This window comes from Capricornis sumatraensis, chromosome 9 (genome assembly GCF_032405125.1).
Source record: "Capricornis sumatraensis isolate serow.1 chromosome 9, serow.2, whole genome shotgun sequence".
NCBI classification, from domain to species: domain Eukaryota; kingdom Metazoa; phylum Chordata; class Mammalia; order Artiodactyla; family Bovidae; genus Capricornis; species Capricornis sumatraensis.
The window spans coordinates 30,046,433-30,070,824 of record NC_091077.1 but is presented as its reverse complement, the minus strand read 5'-3'; the positions used below and the strand labels follow the sequence as shown (position 1 = coordinate 30,070,824).

General features: G+C 36.3%; 1 protein-coding gene across 3 annotated transcripts in view; it reads left to right on the top strand.

Moving 5' to 3' along the window:
* The first annotated feature begins 1,841 nt into the window (after positions 1-1,841).
* Positions 1,842-24,392, top strand: part of CSNK1G3 (casein kinase 1 gamma 3) — an 85,332-nt gene continuing 62,781 nt past the window's right edge. For all 3 annotated transcript variants that reach the window (XM_068979435.1, XM_068979433.1, XM_068979434.1), the window contains exons 1-3: positions 1,842-2,093; positions 12,209-12,249; positions 17,643-17,712. In XM_068979435.1, the coding sequence (XP_068835536.1) occupies positions 1,916-2,093; positions 12,209-12,249; positions 17,643-17,712 (289 nt within the window). In that variant the 5' untranslated portion in view covers positions 1,842-1,915. The remainder of the gene's footprint in view (positions 2,094-12,208; positions 12,250-17,642; positions 17,713-24,392) is intronic.

The window sequence follows — 24,392 nt, the reverse complement described above, 5'->3', positions numbered from 1 at the left end:
CCTCTTTGATTTCTTTCATCAGTGTTTTATAGTTTTCTATATATAGGTCTTTAGTTTCTTTAGGTAGGTATTCTGAATGGGAGAAAATAATAGCAAATTAAGCAACTGACAAACAACTAATCTCAACAATATACAAGCAACTTATGCAGCTCGATTCCAGAAAAATAAACGACCCAATCAAAAGATGGGCCAAAGAACTAAATAGACATTTCTCCAAAGAAGACATACAGATGGCTAACAAACATATGAAAAGATGCTCAACATCACTCATTCTCAGAGAAATGCAAATCAAGACCACAATGAGGTACCATTTCACACCAGTCAGAATGGCTGTGATCCAAAAGTCTGCAATAAATGCTGGAGAGGGTGTGGAGAAAAGGGAACCCTCTTACACCTTTGGTGGGAATGCAAACTAGTACAGCCACTATGGAGAACAGTGTGGAGATTCCTTAAAAAATTGCAAATAGAACTGCCTTATGACCCAGCAATCCCACTACTGGGCATACACACCGAGGAAACCAGAATTGAAAGAGATACATGTACCCCAATGTTCATTGCAGCACTGTTTATAATAGCTAGGACATGGAAGCAACCTAGATGTCCATCAGCAGATGAATGGATAAGAAAGCTGTGGTACATATACACAATGGAATATTACTCAGCCATTAAAAAGAATACATTTGAATCAGTTCTAATGAGATGGATGAAACTGGAGCCGATTATACAGAGTGAAGTAAGCCAGAAAGAAAGACACCAATACAGTATACTAACATATATATATGGAATTTAGAAAGATGGTAACGATAACCCTGTATGCGAGACAGCAAGAGACACAGATGTATAGAATGGACTTTTGGACTCTGAGGGAGAGGGAGAGGGAGAGGGTGGGATGATTTGGGAGAATGGCACTGAAACATGTATACTGTCATGTAAGAAACGAATCGCAAGTCTATGTTCGATACAGGATACAGGATGCTTGGGGCTGGTGCACGGGGATGATCCGGAGAGATGATATGGGGTGGGAGGTGGGAGGAGGGTTCAGGATTGGGAACTCATGTACACCCATGGCGGATTCATGTCAGTGTATGGCAAAACCAATACAGTATTGTAAAGTAAAATAAAGTAAAAATAAAAAATTAAAAACAAAAGAAAACAACTTTATTGTCACAGGAAGAAAAAAGAATGTATATTTGAAAAGCCCTTGAAAATTATTAAATGTATGAACATGTGAAAGATACTAAACTCTTACTAGTTTGCAAAATGTATTCTCTTTTCTTGCTTTTAAATTGATATTCCTGTATTGACGTACTGGAATTCTTTGAATTTGTTTGTTTGTTTGTTTTTTTTTTTAATTGGAGTGATTCTAAGCTGGAAGGTCTAGGCTGGTGAATGTATATTGGCTTATGAAATACTCAATACATTTTTGTTATTTTTATTTATTTTTTTAAAAGTAAGCAAATCACTGATTTCGTTTGGTTTTGTTTTTGTGATCCCTTTGGTATTAAAGTATAGGAATAAAGGGTAATGATTAAGAGTCTGCTGAGGTTTGATATCAGTGGGCATTACCTAGTAAGTCCATTGCCTGAACTTTTGTTACATTATTGATTTCCGAAACATGGTTTTTAATTCTCTGTAAGCTGACTAACTTTCTTTTCTTAATATTCTAGCTCTCTATAAATATCAGCTCACATCACTGAAAAAATAATTCTGAAGACATGTTTTGCTGAAAAGACAGCTGAGAAAATTTTTACGAATGGGATGAACACGTGCCAGTTCATTGACTACCTACTGCAATTTGAATGTTAACATCACCCACCTGGTACAGTTACCTAGTGATGTACCAGTTCTCACGATACCCTATTTCAGTGTGCTTGTCTTGATTAAAGAATTCAAAGTGGAGTACCGCAAACTTGATATGGAAAATAAAAAGAAAGACAAGGACAAATCAGATGATAGAATGGCACGACCTAGTGGTCGGTTGGGACATAACACTCGAGGAACTGGTTCTTCATCCTCTGGAGTTTTAATGGTTGGACCTAACTTTAGAGTTGGAAAAAAAATTGGATGTGGGAATTTTGGAGAACTACGATTAGGTAAGACTATTTTGTTTATTCCATAATAATGGGAGCATTTTTTAAAAAATGAAGGGTACTTTTTAATGAAATGATTTAGTTAGTTGTTTAATTGTTTCATTGTTGTGGTAATTTTAAAGATTACAGATACTAAGAGTTTCTGTGTACTTGTATTCTCATTTGTGGGTTATTTCTTAGTAAGAAAACAGTGTCTGTTTTCTTGAGATTAGAAGAAAAAAGAAAGTAAATGAAAAAGCTCTAGCAGGATGAAAGAGATACCAGGGGAGTCTTTGCAGTGTACTCTTTAGGAATGATATTTAGGCTACTTTTTCTGATTGGAAAACATTTAGTAACTGGTTACTTTAGTAACTGCCTACTACCTTTTCTGATTGGAAGACATCTAGTAACTGTATGGCTTAAAGTTAAGGTAATATCCTCAAACTACATCAGAAATCAGTGCAGTTTGCAGTGTTATAATTTATTCCCCTCTTCCCCCATGTATGTCCAGAGTGGTTTAGAAATCTATATTCTTACCAAGGGACACAAAGTACTGATTCAGTGTATTCTTATAATCAGGTAAGTTTGGGAAACATTGGTCTACTTTAACCTCCTAACTCAGGGAAGGTTTCTTGACACATGTCACACATCAATTTAATGATGGCCTCACGATCCAAACCTATCGTTTTAACTCCTAGTGCATTGAAGATGTGGCTATCTTCATTGAAGAGAAACAAGAAGGAGGACAGCACGGTTTCATGGGAGTCATTATTGAGGTTCCTTGAGGGTTTTCTGGTTAATACACCAGCATGAGTGTAAACTTCTTTAAATAAAAATAAAAAACTTAGATTCGCAATTTTCATTAGATTCAACCTTGGTGTTATAAAAATATATGCAATTGTATGTTCATCTTCTCAGCTACTTCTCTTTATCATCTTGTAAAACACTTCGAAAGAAAAAGTTTTAGTCTCAAAGAGTATCAGACTCTTTGAGACCCCCATGGACTGTAGCCCACCAGGCTCCTCTGCCCATGGAGTTCTCCAGGGAAGAATACTGGAGTGGGTGGCCATTCACTTCTCCATGGAATCTTTCTAATCCAGGGATCAAATCCAGGTCTCTTGCATTGCAGGCAGATTCTTTACCATCTGGGCCAAAAACATTCGAATTTTTAGTTACTCCTTCATTTCATTACTGTTTTATATAGTTAATATACATTAAATCTTTGAATGAAGCAATCTAATAAAAGGTAATGACATTTTATACATATGATGTGTCTAATAGACTCTTCTGCATTTTAGTAAAGACTCAAATATTTGAAAGGGTGAATGTTTTATATTTTATTTTTTAAAAGGTATTGTAATGATACTTTGAAATTCTTAAACTGTTTCTGATTTTGGCACTAAAAAAAAAGCAGATTATTTTCTTGTCTGACCTTGAATTACACCCATCCATCCATTAAAAATTTATCACATGTCTACAGTATTATGTATGAAGCATGATTAGACACTGATGATACACTGGAAAAATATAAAAATTGTCTCTGCCATTATGGAATGCATAAGTCATTTAACCACATGGGGCTTCAAATTTGTCAACTTTAGAATGGAATTATTTCTGCTTCCTGAATTACTGTGAAGATTAAATTTAGATAACAATATAAAAGAACCAACATTATCCTTGCCTGTTTCAGGAAAGCAGTGATTGTTCTACTCCTGTAAAGGATATCAAGATATTTGTTCTTAATTAAGATTATAGCATGTTGTATGTATATTTAAAATTAATATAAATTAGTTTTCTAGCTGTATATTATGACATATATATTTGTACTTTGTCACTCTCTGTGTATATGGCTATAGTACTATAGTATTTTGGCATTTATTATTCAGAATCAATTTCATATAATTTATTTCAAAATAACTATATATATATAGATGTATATATATATACATCTTTGTGTGTGTATGGATGTATATGTGTGTATACACACAAAAGAATCTAGTGGAACATTTTAGCCAGGGCATATGAGAAAACTGTATTACTCCTATATACTGAAACAAACATGCTGTATACTGAATAAAAAACAGCAAAATACCCCCATTCTTTTGCAGTCTGTGAATAAGCAGGAATAGGGATAAGATGACTTACTAGTCTATCCATCCATCCATCCATCCATTATTATCTTTCTATTTATCTATCTATATCTAATCTACCTGTAGGTTTTTATTGCATATTTGTGTAGATTTTATTTAAATGTTTTATCTATACATGTTACTGTTTCAATACTTACGATACATGTAACATGTCTATTTGCATAATTATTGTAATCATTTTTTTTTCTTAGTAGACTACTAAATAAAGGGAGGTTTTATTCCCTTTTAAAAAGGTTCCAGGTGGTTTCTCTGTACAGAAAGAGTTGTTATAATTGTCATTTTTTTCTATGATAAATGTGAATAAACATGTTTATTTAATCTGGATAAACATGGTAATATTAAAAGCTGGTTTGAATTCTTAAACTGCTTTCTTTAAAACCATGTTAATAGACATTGATTTCTGGCACTAAATTTTTTGTGATTAGTATTGAGTAAGAAAGAGTATAGAGTATATATGTTATAGGCAAGTGATTGTCAAAAAAGATGCTATTAGGATCTTGGGCTGTACAGTGTTTTGTTTTTGTTTGCCTGTTTGTTAGAAGACTGTCCCATACACTGTGTGGCATTTAGAACTTCAGACCTCTTGGACACTAAACAGGAGTCGCATCTCCACATGCAGCCCCAGATTCCTCCCCCCAGCCCCCACTCCCATATCCAAAAGCCCCAAGGAGAGACACTGTTACCCTCTGTTGAAAGTACTTTTATAGAGGATTACTAAAGAAAGAAGGAAATGGCAACCCACTCCAGTATTCTTGCCTGGAGAATTCCATGGACAGAGAGGAGCCTGGCAGACTATAGTCCATGGGGTCACAAAGAGTCGGACATGATTGAGTGGCCAACAGACGCACATACACTAAAGAAAGAAAGCCGAACATAAACAATTTGACGTGAGATTAAAAAGAAAATAGTTAATCTTTAAAAAAATCTAAAATTAAGTAAATGTGTTTACTATCATTTTTATCTGTATTTTTAATTGTAAAATGATGAATTGATATTTTTGGTTTTATTTTATCCTTGTATTGGTAGTAAGGCTTGCATCCAGCATGTTGGATATATTCCTAGCTTAGACAATTAACCAAAACCCCCAGAAATGTTTTTAACAGGTACAGAAATGAGACAGAAACAAAGCTAGCTAAAATGTGGGGTTATATTGTATACAATTTTTATTTTCCTGTGTATTATGAGGCTTTAACATCTGAAGAAAAACCTTTCTGGTCAGCCATATAGACCTCTTACTGTGGATGTATTCTAGAATGTGTGGAATACAAACCAGCTAATATAACATTGCTTTAATAATGAAAAGAAACCAAAAAACCTCAAATCCTTTCACTCTATGGAAAGACTGCTCCTCTACAGGATAGCCAGTTCTTCAAGATAAAAAAAATTGGGAGCATGCCTTTGATCTGCAAACTAACCAATTTAGAGCCATACCTCCCTCCTCTCTCTGCCCCTGCATTCCAGGAGGCAGTCTTCCTGAAGGCATCCCGTGGCAGAGTACAAGACAGTTAGAGAAACTGCCCACCGAAGGTTAACAGAGTTATTCAGACTAGTCACTCCTAAGATGTTTACCCTCCCCTATCTTGCTTTTCCTGCAGAAATACCAAAGATCTTGGCCAAAGCTCTACCCTTGCTCCTGTCTTCTACCACCTGACCAAAACATGATATTTCTTCTGTGTCTCCTCTCGTAGCTATGCCTGGCTGACCATCACGTGAAAGAACAGAATGAGGGTGTTGTCTGTTGTTTTATGAATTACCATATCTGAAGTAAGATATTGTAAATTTTGATAGAATTAAGTAGACACAGAAGTTTTTATAACTTTTTGTTTAAGCATTGTTTTGTTGAAAATTCTGCAGGTCTTACCATATGTATCAAGTAAATAAACAGATTGGGGTGGATTCATCTTTTTTATGTTTATTGACTTTCCTACATTTATTAGCTGAAGCTTAAAATTTTTCTGAAAAATGTAACAAGGAGTAGGCTATAATGCTATAAGAAAGAGATCCTAGCATACAGCAGTGTTAGGCGAAGTAGTTTCTTTCTTTTTCACATAACACAGGCCAGAAGAACAGCACCAAGGGCTGTCAGGGTATCTCTGCACCCTCAGTATGTGGCTTCAGTCTCGATCTGTGAGTTGTTTACTTCCATTGTTGCTGTCTCCAGACACCCAGCCAGGAAAAGGGCCAGAAGATAATACGTTCATTCTCGCAAGTGGGCAGTGACAGGCCTTATGTTGACTCATATCTGTAACTTAAAATCACATGTCTGCACCAACTTGAAAGAGAGGCTAGAAATGTAGTCTAGCTGGGCAACCATTTTAGGCCGTTCCTTTACTAAGGAAGGTGAACAGGGATATTTCAGTTGATTAGTAGTCCCTGATATAACCATATATGGAATTTCTGTAGAACATAGTTTTATAATAATGACCATTCAAATATCCCAATATTGGTAAACCCATCTTTTCAAGTTCTGTATGGCACAAAGTACTATTTATTGGAAACATCTTTTGAAATTGGATTAAAACTTCAGTGAACTGGAACCAGTTTACTTGGCACCTTCTCTTAATTGGATTTCCTCCATACACACACTCCTCTCTCTTGCTTGTATTGTACCCACAAACGTATACTTTGTGCATTGAACATACATTGTTAGTTCGTTCATATACATACCAAATATGGATTGAAAAGCCGATTATTTAAGGGGATGCCTATACAAAGTGGATCATTGAAAAAGCAAGAGAGTTCCAGAAAAATGTCTACTTCTGCTTTATTGACTACGCCAAAGCCTTTGACTTTGTGGATCACAACAAACTGGAAAATTCTGAAAGCGATGGGAATACTAGACCACTGGACTTGCCTCCTGAGCAACCTGTATGCAGGTCAAGAAGCAACAGTTAGAACTGGACATGGAACAAGAGACTGGTTCCAAATCAAGAAAGGAGTACTGATATATCAAGGCTGTATATTGTCACCCTGCTTGTTCATCTATGCAGAGTACATCATGAGAAGTGCTGGACTGGATGAAGCCCAAGCTGGAATCAAGATTGCTGGGAGAAATATCAGTAACCTCAGATATGCAGATGACACCACCCTTATGGCAGAAAGCAAAGAAGAACTACAGAGCTTCTTGGTGAAAGTGAAAGAGGAGAGTGAAAAAGTTGGCTTAATACTCAACATTCAGAAAACTAAGGTCGTGGCATCTGGTCCCATCACTTCACGGCAAATAGATGGGGAAACAGTGGAAACAGTGACAGACTTCATTTTGGGGGGCTCTAAAATCACTGCAGATGGTGATTGCAGCCATGAAATTAAAAGATGCTTGCTCCTTGCAAGAAAGGTTATGACCAACCTAGACAGCATATTAAAAAGCAGAGGCATTACTTTGCCAACAAAGGTCCATCTAGTCAAACCTATGGTTTTTCCAGAAATGTATGGATGTGAGAGTTGGACTATAAAGAAAGCTGAGTGCCGAAGAATTGATGCTTTTGAACTGTGTTGTTGGAGAAGACTCTTGAGAGTTCCTTGGACTGCAAGGAGATCCAACCAGTCCATCCTAAAGAAAATCAGTCCTGAATGCATTGGAAGGACTGATGTTGAAGCTGAAACTGCAATACTTTGGCCACCTGATGCGAAGAACTGACTCATTTGAAAAAACCCTGATGCTGGGAAGGATTAAAGGCGGGAGGAGAAGGGGACAACAGAGGATGAGATGGTTGGATAGCATCACTGACTCAATGGACATGAGTTTGAGTAAACTCCGGGAGTTGGTGAGGGACAGGGAAGCCTGGCGTGCTGCAGTCCATGGGGTAGCAAAGGGTTGGACCCGACTGAACTGAACTGAACTATGCAAAGTGACAAAAATGCATTAGTAATACTCAATCATGGCTCATTTTTGTAACCTTCAAAGTTCAGTGAAATCGCTAATATTCAAAAAAAGAAAATCCTTTTAGGATTTAGTTCTTTCTTCTGTGGCTTAAAAGTAAACATTTGACCATGTAAATGAAAACAAGAACAATATTTTTAGAAGTATTTTGTTTATTTTCATTGTATGGAATCTGTGTTTAGACTTTTTGTCCTATAAATATTTTTCCCTATGTGGTTATGAATAAATATCATATACAATACAAAATAATTCTGAGAAGATGATAATGTCTTGATGAAATATAAATTCCATTTTTGAATTTAAATTTTTTCCTTTGTTAGACACTCAGGATTTAAGTGTTCCTCAAGACTTAAATTTTTCATTATATCACTAAATTATTCACTAAGCCAATTTTATACATCATGTATTCTTAAAATATAGATGGTTACATCTAAATGCTGAACTAATTGGCTAAAAAATGGTATGTTTTCCAAAATTTTTTTTTAATTTATGGGCTCAGTGAGTACTTTGACTGCAGCTTAGCTTACACCACTTAGGTACTCCTATTAATCTCTGTCTTTGTGATCAGTGTAATAGGTTTATGAGACTTATGCTACTTAGCATTAGAATGAACATTATTTTTCCCCCACTCATTTTTATAAAACAAGAACAAAACTCAGAAGAGCATTATAATATTTATATGAACAAACACTACTGTACAGTGTTGGCAGTGGTTCTGACTATTTTTGCCATGACATTCTTTGTTACAAGTAGTCTTGCTGTTTGGCCATACAACTCATTGACTGTAAGGGAATCTAAAGGGTAAGATAACTGGTTGACAATTTGGTTTCAGTGCTCTAAAAGATAAAAAAAAATCTGGTTGACAGTTTGATTTTGAATGGTTGACAATTTGGTTTCATTTCTCCACAGATGCAGTGCTTTCATGGTTTCTTTTTTTCATTTTATATTGGATTATAGTTTATTTACAATGTTGTGTTAGTTTCAGGTGTACAGCAAAGTGATTTAGTTATTTTTACAATCCCATCACTTCATGGTAAATAGAAGGGAAAAAGTGGAAGCAGTGACAGGTTTTCTTTTCTTGAGCTCCAAAATCACTGTGCACAGCGCTGCAGCCATGAAATTGAAAGATTCTTGCTCCTTGGAAGGAAAGCTGTGAGAAACTAGACTGTGTATTTAAAAGCAGAGGTATCACTTTACTGACAAAAGTCCATACGATCAAAGCATGGAAATGAGAGTTGGACCATAAAGAAGGCTGAGTGCTGAAGAATTTATGCTTTCAAATTGTGGTACTGGAGAAGACTTTTGAGGGTCCCTTGGACTGCAAGGAGATCAAACTAGTCAATCCTAAAGGAAATCAACCCTGAATATTCATTGGAAGGACTGATGTTGAAACCAAAACTCCAATAATTTGGCCACCTGATGTGAAGAGCTGACTCATTGGAAAAGACCCTGATGCTGGGAAAAATTGAGGGCAAGAGGAGAAGACGGCGGCTGAGGATGAGATGGTTAGATAGTGTCGCTGACTCAATGGACATGAGTTTCAGCAAACTCTAGGAGATAGTGAAGGACGTGGAAACCTGATGTGCTGCAGTCCATGGGGTTGCAAAAAGTCGGACATGACTTAGTGACTGAACAACAATTTTGGCTAATTTAGATACAATTGCTTGTTCTCTAATGCCATCTTTACCAGGTTTATCATGCAGTTAGAAATTGGAGGCTAAAGAAGAATCAAGCTCTTCGTGTCCCCTATAAAAGAAATGGTTACACGATTCCTGATGAGTGTAAGTTTCTTGAAAATGGTCAAAATTTTTGCTGTTTGATAGTAGAGAACATGATGGAGACAGAGTTTTTGTATTTGGTACAGCATCTGCTGCGGGCTACTGCTAAGTCGCTTCAGTCGTGTCCGACTCTTTGTGACCCCATGGACTGCAGCCTACAAGGCTCCTCCATCCATGGGGTTTTCCAGGCAAGAGTACTGGAGTGGGGTGCCATCACCTTCTCCGTGGTACAGCATCTAGCTTAGTTGATTTGGTGAAATATAAGGAGTGGGCATGTGTTGGAACATTTAAATATAGTGCAGTGATTTATTACCAGTTATATAGGTTACGGGGCTTCCCTGGTAGTGCAGAGGTTAAAGCATCTGCCTGCAATGTGGGAGACCTGGGTTCGATCCCTGGGTCAGGAAGATCCCCTGGAGAAGGAAATGGCAACCCACTCTAGTATTCTTGCCTGGAGAATCCCATGGATGGAGGAGCTTGGTGGGCTACAGTCCACGGGTCGCAAAGAGTCGGACACGACTGAGCGACTTCACATTCATTCATTCAAATAGGTTACACCTGGAGGAGGCAATGGCACCCCACTCCAGTGCTCTTGCCTGGAAAATCTCATGGATGGAGGAGCCTGGGAGGCTACAGTCCGTGGGGTTGCAAAGAGTCGGAGACAACTGAGCAACTTCACTTCCTTTTTTTATATAGGTTACATGTATTGATAATCAATAGGAGCATCCCTCGATTATTCATTTTATTTCCAGGGAAATCTGGAGAGACTTAGTGCAGAATTTTTTTATATCATAGAGAATTTAGGTCCAATATGAGATCCTGAATCCTTAATGTTTGACAAAAGAAGTATCACCTTTTCTCAGATAGACCATAATAAACTATTATCATGAGTCTTCACAAATTTTAAATGTTTTTTGTATTTTCATTTTTCACAATAAAGTCTTTAAAATATTTTTTTTACTGGTTTTTCATGTGTCATTGTGTCCTTTTTAATGTTTATTTAAAATTTTATTTTCCTTGTTTTTTATGGCAAAATTGCCTTAAGGGCAATTAGCTGGGCTGTGAAATTGCTTGTGGCAAAGAGTCTTATGGTGAAAATACTGCTTACTGTGGCAACATTTCCAAGACTGAAATTTTGTCTAGAAGTTTTACTGCCATTCATCAGCTACTGAATAAAATGAAGTTAGGAGTATTATGTTGGAAAAAATTGCATGTGTGAGAGTTGATGATTACCTATTTTATTCAGTAGTCAGTGTAACCAGGGCCATTTACTAGCACAGTTAAACAAAACAACTATCATTGTTCTCTTTTTCTTCAGAAATTCAGAAATCAAATATTGTTCTATTTTTTATCCTTTTAGCTATACTTGTAAAGAAGTACATGAATTTATGTATCACATTATCTTTATATACTGAATTCTCCATAGTGTTTTACTTGAACTACAGATACTGACCCTGTGGAATTTTCTAGATTATTTTCAACTTGCTGGTGCCAATGATTAGTGTAATTTACTTGGATTCTTTACATATTCATTATGTTAAATCTTTATTCTGATTTGTCTTCTGTCTGTTCTTTGTATAGGTTTTTTGACTTAAAAAAGTATAAAATGTTTTAAGCTATCAAATCTGTATAAAATCTTCTGATCTCTTAATCTTTTTCCATTTTTTTTTAATGCTCAAAAGGCTTCTATTTCTTGTTTTATGGCTTATATCTAACTCTTAAAATAACTGGAATTTAATTTGGTTTTAAGGTAAGTTGCTAATAACACTTCTTCCCCTCAAAGTAACTAGTTTGTCAAAGCCAGTTATTGAATAGTATTTCTAAAATTTTGTTTTATTTTAAATGTATTCCAGATTTTTCTGTACATTTACTAGATTATGTAAGAGCCCTATTAAGATCACATCCAATAATAACAAAGGATTTAAAATGAGGTGGTGATTGAAAAAGGAATTGTGTAGTCTTGTTTCTATATACCATTCTGGTTTTGAAACTTAGTAGTGTGTTTGCCTATTGATTACTTCCTAAGTGGTACACAGTATTCTAACAAAATAAGAGTTTTTCTATTTTTTAAAAAAATAAATAGGCTAAAGTATTTCTTAGTCTTACTTTTTTCTCTGAATCCAGGTGAAATACTAAATGTTACTGAGTTGATCATAAATTTAAATATATCCCTGTTATTGAGGTTTCTGCTAAATAGTTGGAAGCAAAAATATATATTTTATTTAAATGTATTCTGTGCTTCTCCTCCTATCCTCTCAGAGCAGTTTTACATAATATAATCTTTAAAAATTCACTTCTGGTAGAATCTGACATTTTTCTTTCTTTTTCAAGGGAAAAATTTGTATACAAATGAATATGTGGCCATTAAATTGGTAAGTTCATGTTTCTTATTTTTCTTCAATCATTTTCTTGTTATTTCTTTAATGATTAAGTTGCATTTTCACTAGTTTTTTCCATATCATTTGTAACTTGAGTGTTTATTTGGAAAGTATGAGGCATAACTGATTTTTTGTTATTAAGCTTCTAGCATCATCGTGCCCCTCAAGTGTATGGTAATGTACATGTAAGATATCTGTGTCTTTCTGTGTTACAATAACTTAATTCTTTTACTGTGGGAGCATTATAGAATTGAATTCTTAAAATTTGGCACTGCTTCAAATTTGCAGAAGCTGATGTACTGGCATTTTTAATATGCTAGAAGTTAGAACATTCTAACTTTCCTGATTCAAACATTTGGACAAAAGTGTCTTTAGTGTTTAGGATTACATTATTTGGAAATGTATTTCCAGGTAGCTTCCAAAATCTTTCCTGTTTGTGTTTTATGTTTGGTAAAACTGGGTCTTGCTTGACCTTCAGGGATTCAGAAATTCTTGATGTGAGTGGAGGTTAGCCAGGAAAGCAAACTTCCAAGGGACTGATTTGAAGTCCTAAAGAAGCTTGGTATGACAGCTGTAAGGCAGCTTTTTTTTCTTGGTGTAGTTGGTATCTGGGAATTTTTATGACATATAACTTTGTTCTGGTGCAAATTTACTATTTGGTTTGCCTGCCAGGTTTCCCTGAGGTTGAGCATGGCTTGTTTGGCTTCCCCAGCCTGCCTGCCAGTCTTGATCTTGTTTCCGCCAATGTAACCTCTGTTATTAGGGTGATGTGACTACGGAAGAGCCTATTCAAGTTGGAGAAAGTGAAAACCAAAACTTTGGGGATAAGATAGAAAACTGTGATTTAAGTTAATAAGCACAGTTTAAGTATATTTGTGAGTGTAAACCAAGTTTCACTGGAACAAATGCTGTCTATTTTTACTGGAAAATAAAAATGCACAGAAGGGGTTGTGGTGCTACTGAGATGGACTCACTGACATGTGAGTTGGGACTGGCATTTACCTGGCATGAGTTCACCTAGGTTTAAGTTTTGGTCCTTGGTTTTTATGACAGAAAATCTGGTTAGGTTGTCTCCTTAAAATTGTCACTGTTAATCAGAACTAGATTCACAGTATCCATCAATTCACTCAGTCAATCAAGCTCTCAGGTGTAAGTCTCTCAGAAGAGTTAATTTCTAACTTACAGTGAAGGTATTTTACTATTATGGGTCCAGAATGCCCACAACAGTATAAATCATGTTTTCTTTCTGTAGGCTGATCTACATAGAATATTAAGTTAAAATTACAAAAAGAAATTTACAAGGTTCCCTCATGAGTGTGTAGTCAGGACAAAGGGAGTTAGTTTGTGTGAATCACAATAGGGAGGCCAGGATGCAAGGAATGGGCACTGCTGACTTTTCTTTTCCCGTGGTCTAGGCCAGTGTTGGGAGTGGACGTGGCACACTAGGATGGCAACACCTATAATCTTTGTTATTGATGGCTTGTAGTGAGTAGTTCCACTCACGGGAGCACGTGAATAATACTTAACTGATAGGTTAGGGCAAATAAATCTTTATGTCAAAATAGGAGCCATGCTAGGCTCACCTTTACTTGTCAATTTCAGTCATTAACTGGTGACCCTTAGCTCCAGTTATTTTCAGATTTGAAACTTGTTTACCCTGTTGACATCTTTGATACCTTACTAAACATATACTATGTCATCTGTTAGCCTTCCTATGTATACACATACAAGTCGCTTGTTTTAGTTTACCTTCATGCTGTATCACTGTTGCCTTTTGTTTTTTATGTCAAGATTTTTTTTTTTGGAACCTATTAATTTATTTTTGGCTAAACTGAGTCTTTGTTGCTATGGGAAGGCATTCTCTAGTTGCTGTGGGCAGGGGCTGCTCTTGGTTGTGGTGCGTGGGCTTCTCGTTGTGACAGCTTCTCTTGTTGCAGAGCATGAGCTCTAGACGAGCAGGCTTAAGTAGCTGTGGTGTGTGGGCTCAGGAGTTGTGGTTCCCAGGCTCTAGAGCACAGCCTCAGTAGTTGTGGTGCATGGGCTTAGTTGCTCCACAGTATGTGGGATCTTCCCAGACAAGGGATCGAACCCACATCCCCTGCATTGGCAGGTGGATTCTTTACCACTGAGCCAATGGGGAAGTCCCCTTTATTTATTTATTTTTTCTTCTTTTGTTTTTTGACATTATTTTTCTGCCTTGATTTGCCCCTTATTAAAGCACAGTGATCAGAACTACATATAATAATGTTGTTATTCAATATTCTTTGGGAGAACTGAAAGTATTTTTATATCTATATGTGGCGTTTTGAGGTTGAAGTATGGTATAGAGTTATGCTTGCCTCAGATTCATCCAAAAATGTATTGGCAAGATAGAAAATTTTTCATATAAACTATTAAGCCATGGTTGGTACTTAGTTTCCTAAATATTTGCATGTGTGTGTATGTATGTATGTGTGTATTTATATGTGTATTATATGTATATACATATATATATAATGTTCTTATATATTTTTTTATCTTATATGTTTGTCTGTTTGTATCTATTGTCTGTTTATAGAAAACCACATAATTTTGTTCAGAACCTGCATTAAAAGTAACCACTTGAAAATGTTGTATCTGTATACCTTCAGTACTATCTTATTTTTGTACCTTGGTACAAAGGCATTATTTGATGACAGTGGTGTTCATTCAGAGAGCAAACTTTAGGGACTCATTTCAGTTTTGTTATATATCCCATATAAAGGTTTACACACTTATTCAATGTTACCCTAGTTCATATTGATAGTTTGCTTCAGGTTAATTTGTTAACTTGATCTCAGCCACCACTCTCATATCTTGTTTGTCCAGTTCAGTTCAGTCGCTCAATCATGACTCTTTGCATCTCCATGGACTGTAGCATGCCAGGCTTCCTTCCCCGTGCATCACCAACTCCCGAAGCTTGCTCAAACTCGTGTCCACTGAGTTGATGCCATCCAACCATCTCATCCTCTATCACCCCCTTCTCCTCCTGCCTTCTGCCATACAACAAATGACAGGTTATTATGTATCTTGTTTATAGTTACATAATAACCTGTCATTCATGAATAATGAAAAATTCATCCTATGGTGAGGTGCCTTTTCTTGTATGGTGGCACAATAAAATTTTAGTGCTAGTAAGGTATTGGAATCAAGCTGAACTGACTCTACTAAATTAGAGAGTAGATAGATCTGGGTTACTGTTTTTACCTAGGGAATATTAGTGATTGAGTGAATTATGTATTTTACTTGTGATTGTCTACCTGGGTATCTTTTTATTACATGTTATGGTTATATACTTTAATATAGTTAACTAAAGAATTCCACTGTATGGAAGGGGCTGTTTTAAGTCATATACATGTGTATAGAAATAAAATGAGAAAATATTTTATCTATCTTTTGTAAACAAGGGGACTGAAAAGTACCAAAAGATTAAGTAAATCTAGCAAGTAGTGAATTTATGATTCACACCCAGCACAGTTTAATTCAGTGCCTCTGCCTTTATCCTGCCATCCTGCCTCTCAAGATCTAAGTTGATTGTTTTCTCTTATAATAATCTTATGATTATAATTGTTCCACTGGGATTTTACAGCTTCCTTATTTGAAGTCTTTGTCGTTGGTTATTTCATTATGGTATATCCAAGTATAAATTTCTTTTTAGTTACTCTGTTTGGAATTCACATTCCTCTTGACTCTCTGGTTTGTTATCGTTCATCAGTTCTCACATTGATTTCTTCAGTTATTGTCTCTGCTCACTTTTCTTTCTTTTTTCCTTATCAGTTGCATATTAGTCCTCATTATATTGTCCAGCTCTTTAATCTTTTTTTTGTGTGTGTTTTCTTTTTTCTTCCTGCATAATGCATTTTGTATAATTTATGTAGATACATTCTACAAAATTTTCTCATTCTTTAGATATTTTTCTGTCTCCCAGTTTCCCAATTCTTTTTGCTGTTGTGTTAGTGTGTTGACAGATTGGTTTTAAATTTTGGTTATTTTTGTTTTTTTGTACTTCTTGAAGTTTTGTTGGTTTTGTTTAAATTTTGTTGGCTTGTTATATACTTTCCTGTTGGATCTTGTTCACTTTTCCTGTGTTATTACTCTGTTATAATTTTGTTTCCTACAACTATTTTCACACATTTATATCTTAAATTTACTTTGCTTCTGTTTATGTTCTATAAGTGTGTGTGTGTTTGTCTGTGTAGGTATAAATCTCAAAAACATGATGTTGAATGAAAAGTCAGACACATACATATGAAACATATATCGTACAGTCTTATTTACATGAAATCCAACAACAGGCAAAACAAATCAAAAGATGATAGAAGTCTGAGAGAAAGGTGATAGAGAAGTGCTAAAGGCTTTTTGAGTTAGTGGTTGCAGTTTACAAAGCTCATGAGCCTAATATTTAGAAATCGTGTGTTTTACTGTAAGCTGTTCAGTTCAGTCCAGTCGCTCAGTCGTGTCCGACTCTTTGCAACCCCGTGAATTGCAGCACACAGGCCTCCCTGTCCATCACCAGCTCCCGGAGTTCACTCACACTCATGTCCATTGAGTCGGTGATGCCATCCAGCCATCTCATCCTCTGTTGTCCCCTTCTCCTCCTGCCCCCAATCCCTCCTAGCATCAGAGTCTTTTCCAATGAGTCAACTCTTCGCGTGAGGTGGCCAAAGTACTGGAGTTTCAGCTTTAGCATCATTCCTTCCAAAGAACACCCAGGACCGATCTCCTTTAGAATGGACTGGTTGGATCTCCTTGCAGTCCAAGGGACTCTCAAGAGTCTTCTCCAACACCACAGTTCAAAGCATCCATTATTCAGCGCTCAGCTTTCTTCACAGTCCAACTCTCACATCCATACAGGACCACTGGAAAAACCATAGCCTTGACTAGACTGCTGTACTCCACCAAATTTTTTAAAAATGTATTGTTGCTACTGTCAAAATTTTCCCATCTCCATCGTTGTTCTTTTTTACTTTTCTGTAATGTCACTTTAACCCAGAACCTTTCCATCAGAAATATATAGTGTAGAGGGCACAGTAATTCCTGGGAACAAGAGAAATAGAATCAGGGCCATCATTGCCTTAGTCAAGAATATTAACAGTATACTTTTCTTCAGGGTCACAGAGTCAAACATAGATTTCCCTAATGCTTGTCTAATAGCCACTTAACCTTGTATATGTTTATGGCATTAATTTATTTTACATTGTACTTAAAGTTGATTATTATCTGGATTTAACCTTAGGGAGGCAAGGATACCTAATAGGGTGTTACACTATATAAGAGCTGACATCAAGATTTGTAACATTTGTAATAATTGGAGCCTAGTGATAGTTTAATAACATATTTTTTATTGTTGCTTTTTTTTTTTTAAATAGGAGCCCATGAAATCCAGAGCACCACAGCTACATTTGGAATACAGATTCTACAAGCAATTAGGATCTGGAGGTAAAGTCTTATTTTAATTTTTAAATTTGTAATAAAATGAATTATCATGATAGTAACTCTAGTTTCAAGGAATACTATGTTAAATTTAGTTAAAAGTAATACTTCTTAAGGCCATGGTTAGTAGGTTATTTTCTTACTCACTAGAGTCTTCCTTTTTTATTTTAAATATGCCATTTTTGGAGCTTTTTGTGTTGGTACCAATAGAAATAGAGAACATTGTGAAAAAATTTAATTGGGGAATATAAAGTTCATATAGTTTCCAGACTCTTAGCCTTTTTGGTGGTATTATAGTTACTGAAATGACTTATGACATAGCAATAGGCTGAAAAATGGCCCCTTAAAAGATATCCATATCACAGTCCCTAGAATCTATAAATGTGACCTTATAGCAAAGACTTTACAGGTATGAATAAGTTAAGGATCTTGAGAGTAAAGATTATTTTGGGTTATCTCTCTTCAGTTCAGTTGTTTAATCGTGTCTGACTCTTCGTGACCCCATGGACTACAGCACATGGGTTATCTGGGTGGCCCCAAATGCACAGTAAAAGAGAGTCAGAGGAACAATTTATGTAACAGAAGAGAAGGCCAAGTGGCTATGAAGGCCAAGTGGCTACAGAAGCCAAGATTGGAGTGATATGGCCAATAAGCCAAGGAATCCTGAAATCCTAGTGTAGGATTGTCCTGTAGAACTTCTTTGATTCAGCCTGTTGAAACTGATTTCAAATTTTTGGCCTCCAGAACTGTGAGAAAGTAAATTTCTGTTATTTTAAGCTACAAATGTGTAGTAATTACAGTGGCTGTAGGAAATTAATGCCAGTATAGTTTTACATAAACTATAAATCTAAGTGAGAATGGATATTTTGTTCCATTGGAAAAAAACTAATGAGAAAATTTCCTATTTTACGTTGTATTTACTTTATGTTAATGTTTCTCTCAGCTCCACTTTTCATTTCTGTTCTACTAACTGTAATGATTTTTATATGTACAGTGGCTTACCAAGTAAGGATATTTTGTTTTCCCAGATTCAACAGAATGGAATTTTTTCAGGTGTCTTTTTGTAAGCTCATGTTTACCTTCTACTTGGTAGAGCTGTACATTTCTTAATATTATCAATTTTGCATTCTTTTCTTTTTCCTTAGAGCATGCTTTCCAAATGAGTCATCATTGTGGGGACACTAAGTTGACATTTTGTAATAATAGTTTTATCATTATAAACTTTCTATAGTGCGTGTTTGAGTCTGATACAGACAGTCCTCCAGGACTTATCAAAATTATCACTGACAATTGAGATTTAAATAATAAGGGGATACAACTAATTATATGTGAAACTATACATATTAGTTAGGACTAGTAAGTGACAGAAAGCCCTAAGAAGCTAAGTGGGGGGGGGGGGGGGAAGGAGTTTATTGACCACGTACTGTAAATTCAGGGAAAAGACTTGTTTATAAGACATTGCAGTACTGTCACCAGAGACGTTCTTTAATTTGTCTCTGTGCTCTGTGTGTGTAAGCAAATGTGTAAGCTTTGTTCTCTGATTGGCCCTTATGAAATGACACAGAAGCTTACCAACAGCCTAGCTTAGCACTTATAAAAATATCTCAACTAAAAATTTCAGCAAAAGTTCTAGAACCGAATTATAATGGTTGCCTGAAGTGGGGAGGGAGGGATAGTTAGGGATTTTAGGAAGGTCATGTGTATACTGCTGTATTTAAAATGGATAACCAACAAAAAATTACTATATAGCATGTGGAACTCTGCTTGGTGTTATGTGCCAGCCTGGATGGATGGGGGTTTGGGAGAGAATGGATGCGTATATACATATGGCTGAGTCTCTTCACTGTTCACCTGAAATTACTACAGCATTGTTAATTGGGTAAAAGTTTGAACTTTGGGGAAAAAAGTTATAGCACCAAAAAAATAAAAGTTCTGGGACTGAATCGTACTTATTTTGTATCTAGTGACTTAGTCACTTTGAATTTGATTGCCCAGACTTGCATCTTGTGCTCATCTCAGGCACTATCTGAAATCCAGGGGCCGAGAATAGGGAGAGGTGGTTGTCTCATGGGAGACTGTGGTGTCACCAGAAGAAGGAAGATTGAATGCTGGAGACCATGTGTTGAGAACTGCTGAGCTAGGAGTGTAAGCGTTGGTTCTAAAAGTTAAGAATGCCTGAAAGCAAAAAAATTTCCTTGGAAAAGAACATAACCTATGTGCTAATTCTATAGTTAGTTTTTCTAATCAGATTTGAGTTTTTCTTGATCAGATCTGTAGAGTTTAAATTTCCTGATAAGAATGTTAATATTGATGTGCGTGCATTCTAAGTTGTTTCAGTCATGTCGGACTCTGTGCAACCCTGTGGACTGTAGCCCTCCAGGCTCCTCTGTCCATGCCGATTCTCCAAGCAAGAATACTGGAGTGGGTTGCCATGCCCTCCTCCAGGGGATCTTCCCGACCCAGGGATCGAACCCACGTCTCTTATGTCTCCTGCATTGGCAGATGGGTTCTTTACCACTACTTCTGTTCTCATCCTTCCTACATGAACAATGGGGACCTGAAAATGGAAAACATCATGACAATGATTCTTTTAATAACATGCTTAACTGTTGCCCACCTATAAGGAACTGAAGTACCAAGCAGTATTAAAAGTGTAGGATTTCCATATGTTATTTTGTGACTTAATTGATGGTGTTTTATCACATAAGTGAAATGCTGAAATATAAAATGAAGTGTGAAATTTGTTTTGGGAGAGAGATGGTGCAGTTGTACTTTCAAGTAGTGTGTGAGTTTCGTATTCTTACCCATTCTTGAGCGTTTCTTGGGAAAAAATATACTTGTCTCCAGTGTTGGGGATGCTAATAAGCATCACTGAAAATTAGTGATGTTAGAAGTTATCAGAGTAACTTTTGTCAGCCCACAATCAATGACTTTTTGTAGTAGTCTCAAAAATGCTTTTAGAACAATTGAAATTAGGTGGACTCTAAGTTTATAGTTGAAAGTTCACTGGATATAAAAACAAATACAAAAGCTTGCTTTTGCCCCTTGAGTTGGATCGTGTTCATGCTTTTTATTAGCCAAAAAACTTTGATCAGGAGACACAGCTAGTAACTTAAAACCTCATTACTCTTTGTCATCAACCATCTCTCCAGAGCCGCTCTTCCTTCTTGCCCTCCTGTCCCTCACCTCTCCCTTCTGGTCTTGCGTATCGTATTTATATTACTGTGGTTGTGTTGTTTTGTTTGGTGCTTGTTTATTAGTTGCAGCTTTTCCTAATTCATAGCAATTTGATTTGTTTGCTCACTGTTAGAAAACTGCCCAGCCATGACCTGGGAAATGGAATTTTAGTTTGGCTTTTACAGTGCTTGCTTTTTGCTTTGTACTCTTGATTTTTAAAAGATATGTAACTCTGATCCGGTACTTCAATGACAGAATTTGTGTTGAAATACATTATCCATTATATTAGTAGTTATGTAAGAAGTTTTTGCATTCATTGACTCATGAAGCATTATGTATTTCAAAGAGTTATTTAGAGTTAGATCATTTTTTTTTGTCCACCAGAGATCTGTGCTGAGTCATTTTAAGGTAAAATTATGTTGAATGGTAAAGCTGAGGTATTTCTATTCATATTGGAGACTAAATATTTAATTTACTCAATGAAATGTAATGCCCTTTATGGAATTTAGCCATCTGGATAAGGTAGAGATAAATATTTTTGAGACTCTTTGAAACCATTAAAGAAAGGAAGTTTTGAAGAAAATGGAAGCAGTTCTCACTTGTTCCTTTATTGATCTCTTTCTCAGTATTATTTTAGAAAGCCAGATATATTATGTGTATACCTTGCTTGAATGTACATGTACAACTGCCAACAATGAGTTGGCTTATATAAATTCACTTATGTATATGTCTTTTCAATTCAGAAATTCTATGTGAATAGTTATGAACTTTGAATTATGCTTAATAGACACATTTGAAGAGGGGAGACTTAAAGGTTGGGAGAAAAGAAAAGTTGGTGATTTGGATAGCAGAACTAGTGTAGAAAACTTTGAAATGCAGCCTTAGAACAAAATAGCAAGGCAGAGTAAATCTGGGCCTTAGAATGGAAGGTATGGTGGGAAGGGAGAGGAAGGCAAAATTATATGATGACAGAGTCTGAACACTACACAGTTGACCCTTGAACAGTGTGGGTCCACTTATACATGGATTTTTTTCAATAGTAAGTACAATAGTAAGTACTTCCCTGGTGGCTCAGACAGTAAAGAATCTGCCTGCAATGCAAGAGACCCAGCTTCCATCCCTGGGTCTGGAAGATCCCCTGGTGAAGGGAATGGCTACCCACTCTAGTATTACTGCCTGGAGAACTCCATGGACGGAGGAGCCTGACAGGCTACAGCCCGTGGGGTCACAAAGAGTCAGACAAGACTGAATGACTAACACTTTGACTACAATACTACATGATGTAAGGTTGGTTGGATGGGAGGATATGGAACCACAGACACAGAGGATCCGAAACACGTATATGGAGGGCCGACTATGAGTTATATGTGGATTTTTGTGCAGTGGGGTCAGTGCCCCTAACTCCTGTGTTTTTCAAGGGTCAGTTCTACTTTGCTTAATTCCAAGGAGCTCCACAATGAAGTTCATGGTTAATAAGAATAGAAGTAAGGCTATATAACTTTGAATATTAGGGAGAGTGTTTGAGAAATACTTACTCAGTTACAGTTAATACTTGGATGAAATAAATATGGCCTAAATCTTTTTTCCAATTTGTTTTTCTTTGTCGTCCTTGAAGAGTTGTTTTTTTTTTTTAAGTTATTGAAAGTTTCAGCATTATAATTTGACATCTGTATAGGCATTCCTTGTTGTGTTGCGCTTCACCAGTATTTTTTTTTTTTTTTAATTACAAATTGGAAGTTTGTGGCATCCCTACAAAGAGCAAGTCCTTGGAGCCTTTTCTCTAACAGCGTCTGCTCACTTCATGTCTTTGTGTCACATTTGGACAATTTTCACAGTATTTCTGACTTTTCTGAATGGGAGCTTCCCTTGTAGCTCAGTTGGTACAGAATCTGCCTGTAATAGGAGACCTGGGTTCGATTCTTGTGTCTGGAGAAGGAAATAGCAGCCCACTCAGTATCCTTTCCTGGAGAATCCCATGGACAGAGGAGCCTGGGAGGCTACAGTCCATGGGGGTCTCAAGAGCCGGACCTGACTGACCGACTAAACCACCACCATCAGACTTTCCCATTATTATTATGTTTGTTCTGGTGAACTGTGTACAGTGATCTTTAATGTTACTAATACAACTTGCTGAAGGGTCAGATGATGGTTAGCATTTTTTAGCCATAAAGGGTTTTTAAGTTAAGGTATGTACATTGTGTTTTTAGACATAATGCTACAGCGTACTTAATAGACTTCAGTATAGTGTAAACACAACTTCTATATGCACCATGAAACCAAAAAATTCTGTTTAAATTTATTTTGATATTTCCATTATTGCAGTGGTCTGGAACTGAACCCAGAATATGTCCTAAGTATGCCTGTACACACTACAAAGTGATCATCACCACATTTCTATTTACCATCCATCACGGTACAGCTGACTCCCCTTACCCATTTCACTCATTCCCCCAGCTCCCTTTCCCTCTGATAACCACTAATCTAATTTCTACATCTGTGAGTTTTTTTCTGGTTTATTTTGTGTATTCATTCATTTTGTCTGTTTTAGATCCCACACATGAGTAAAATTTTGTGGTATTTGCCTTGTTTGCTAATTTCACTTAGCATAAGACTTTCAGTGTCCATCCATGTTGTCACAAATGGCAGGCTTTCCTTCCTTCTTTTTGCGGTGGAGTAGTATTCTTTCATGTATATGCACCACATCTTCTTTATCCACTCATGTGTCCATGAACACTTAGCTTATTTCTGTTTCTTGGCCATTGTAAATAATGCTGCAGTATTTAGGGGTTCATGTGTCTTTTCACACTGTGTGTTCTTTGGATAATACCTGAAGTGGAAATAGCTGGGTCAGATGGTAGTTCTATTCATAATTTTTTGAGGAATCTCAATGCTATTTCCCATATGACTGCACCAATTTTCAGTCCCACCAACAGTGTACAAGGGTTCCCTTTATCCACATCCTCTCCAGTATTTGTTATTTTTTTTCTTGTTGATAATAGCCATTCTGACAGGTGTGAGGTGATCTTTCATTGTGGTTTTGATTGCATTTCCCTCATAATTAGTGATGTTGAACACCTTTTCATGTGCCTTTTCATGTGTCTTTAGAAAAAAAATACCTATTCAGATCCTCTGCCCATTAAAAAAAAATAAATTAATTTTTCAAATTCATAAATTGAATTTTGTCAAATGCTTTTTCTGAGTCTGTTGAGATAATCATGTGATTTTTATCCTTCATTTTGTTATTATAATGTATAATGTTGATTGGCTTGCAGATGTTAAACATTCTTGCATCGCTGGAATTAATCCCACTTGATTGTGATGGATGATTCTTTTAATGTATTGCTGGATTTGGTTTGCTAATATTTTGTTGAGGATTTTTGCAGCTTTGTTCATCAAGGATGTGCGTGGTCAGTCGCTGAGTTGTGTCCAACTCTTTGTGACCCCATGGACTGTAGTTCGCCAGGCTCCTCTGTCCATCGAATTTTCCAGGCAAGAATACTGGAGTGGGT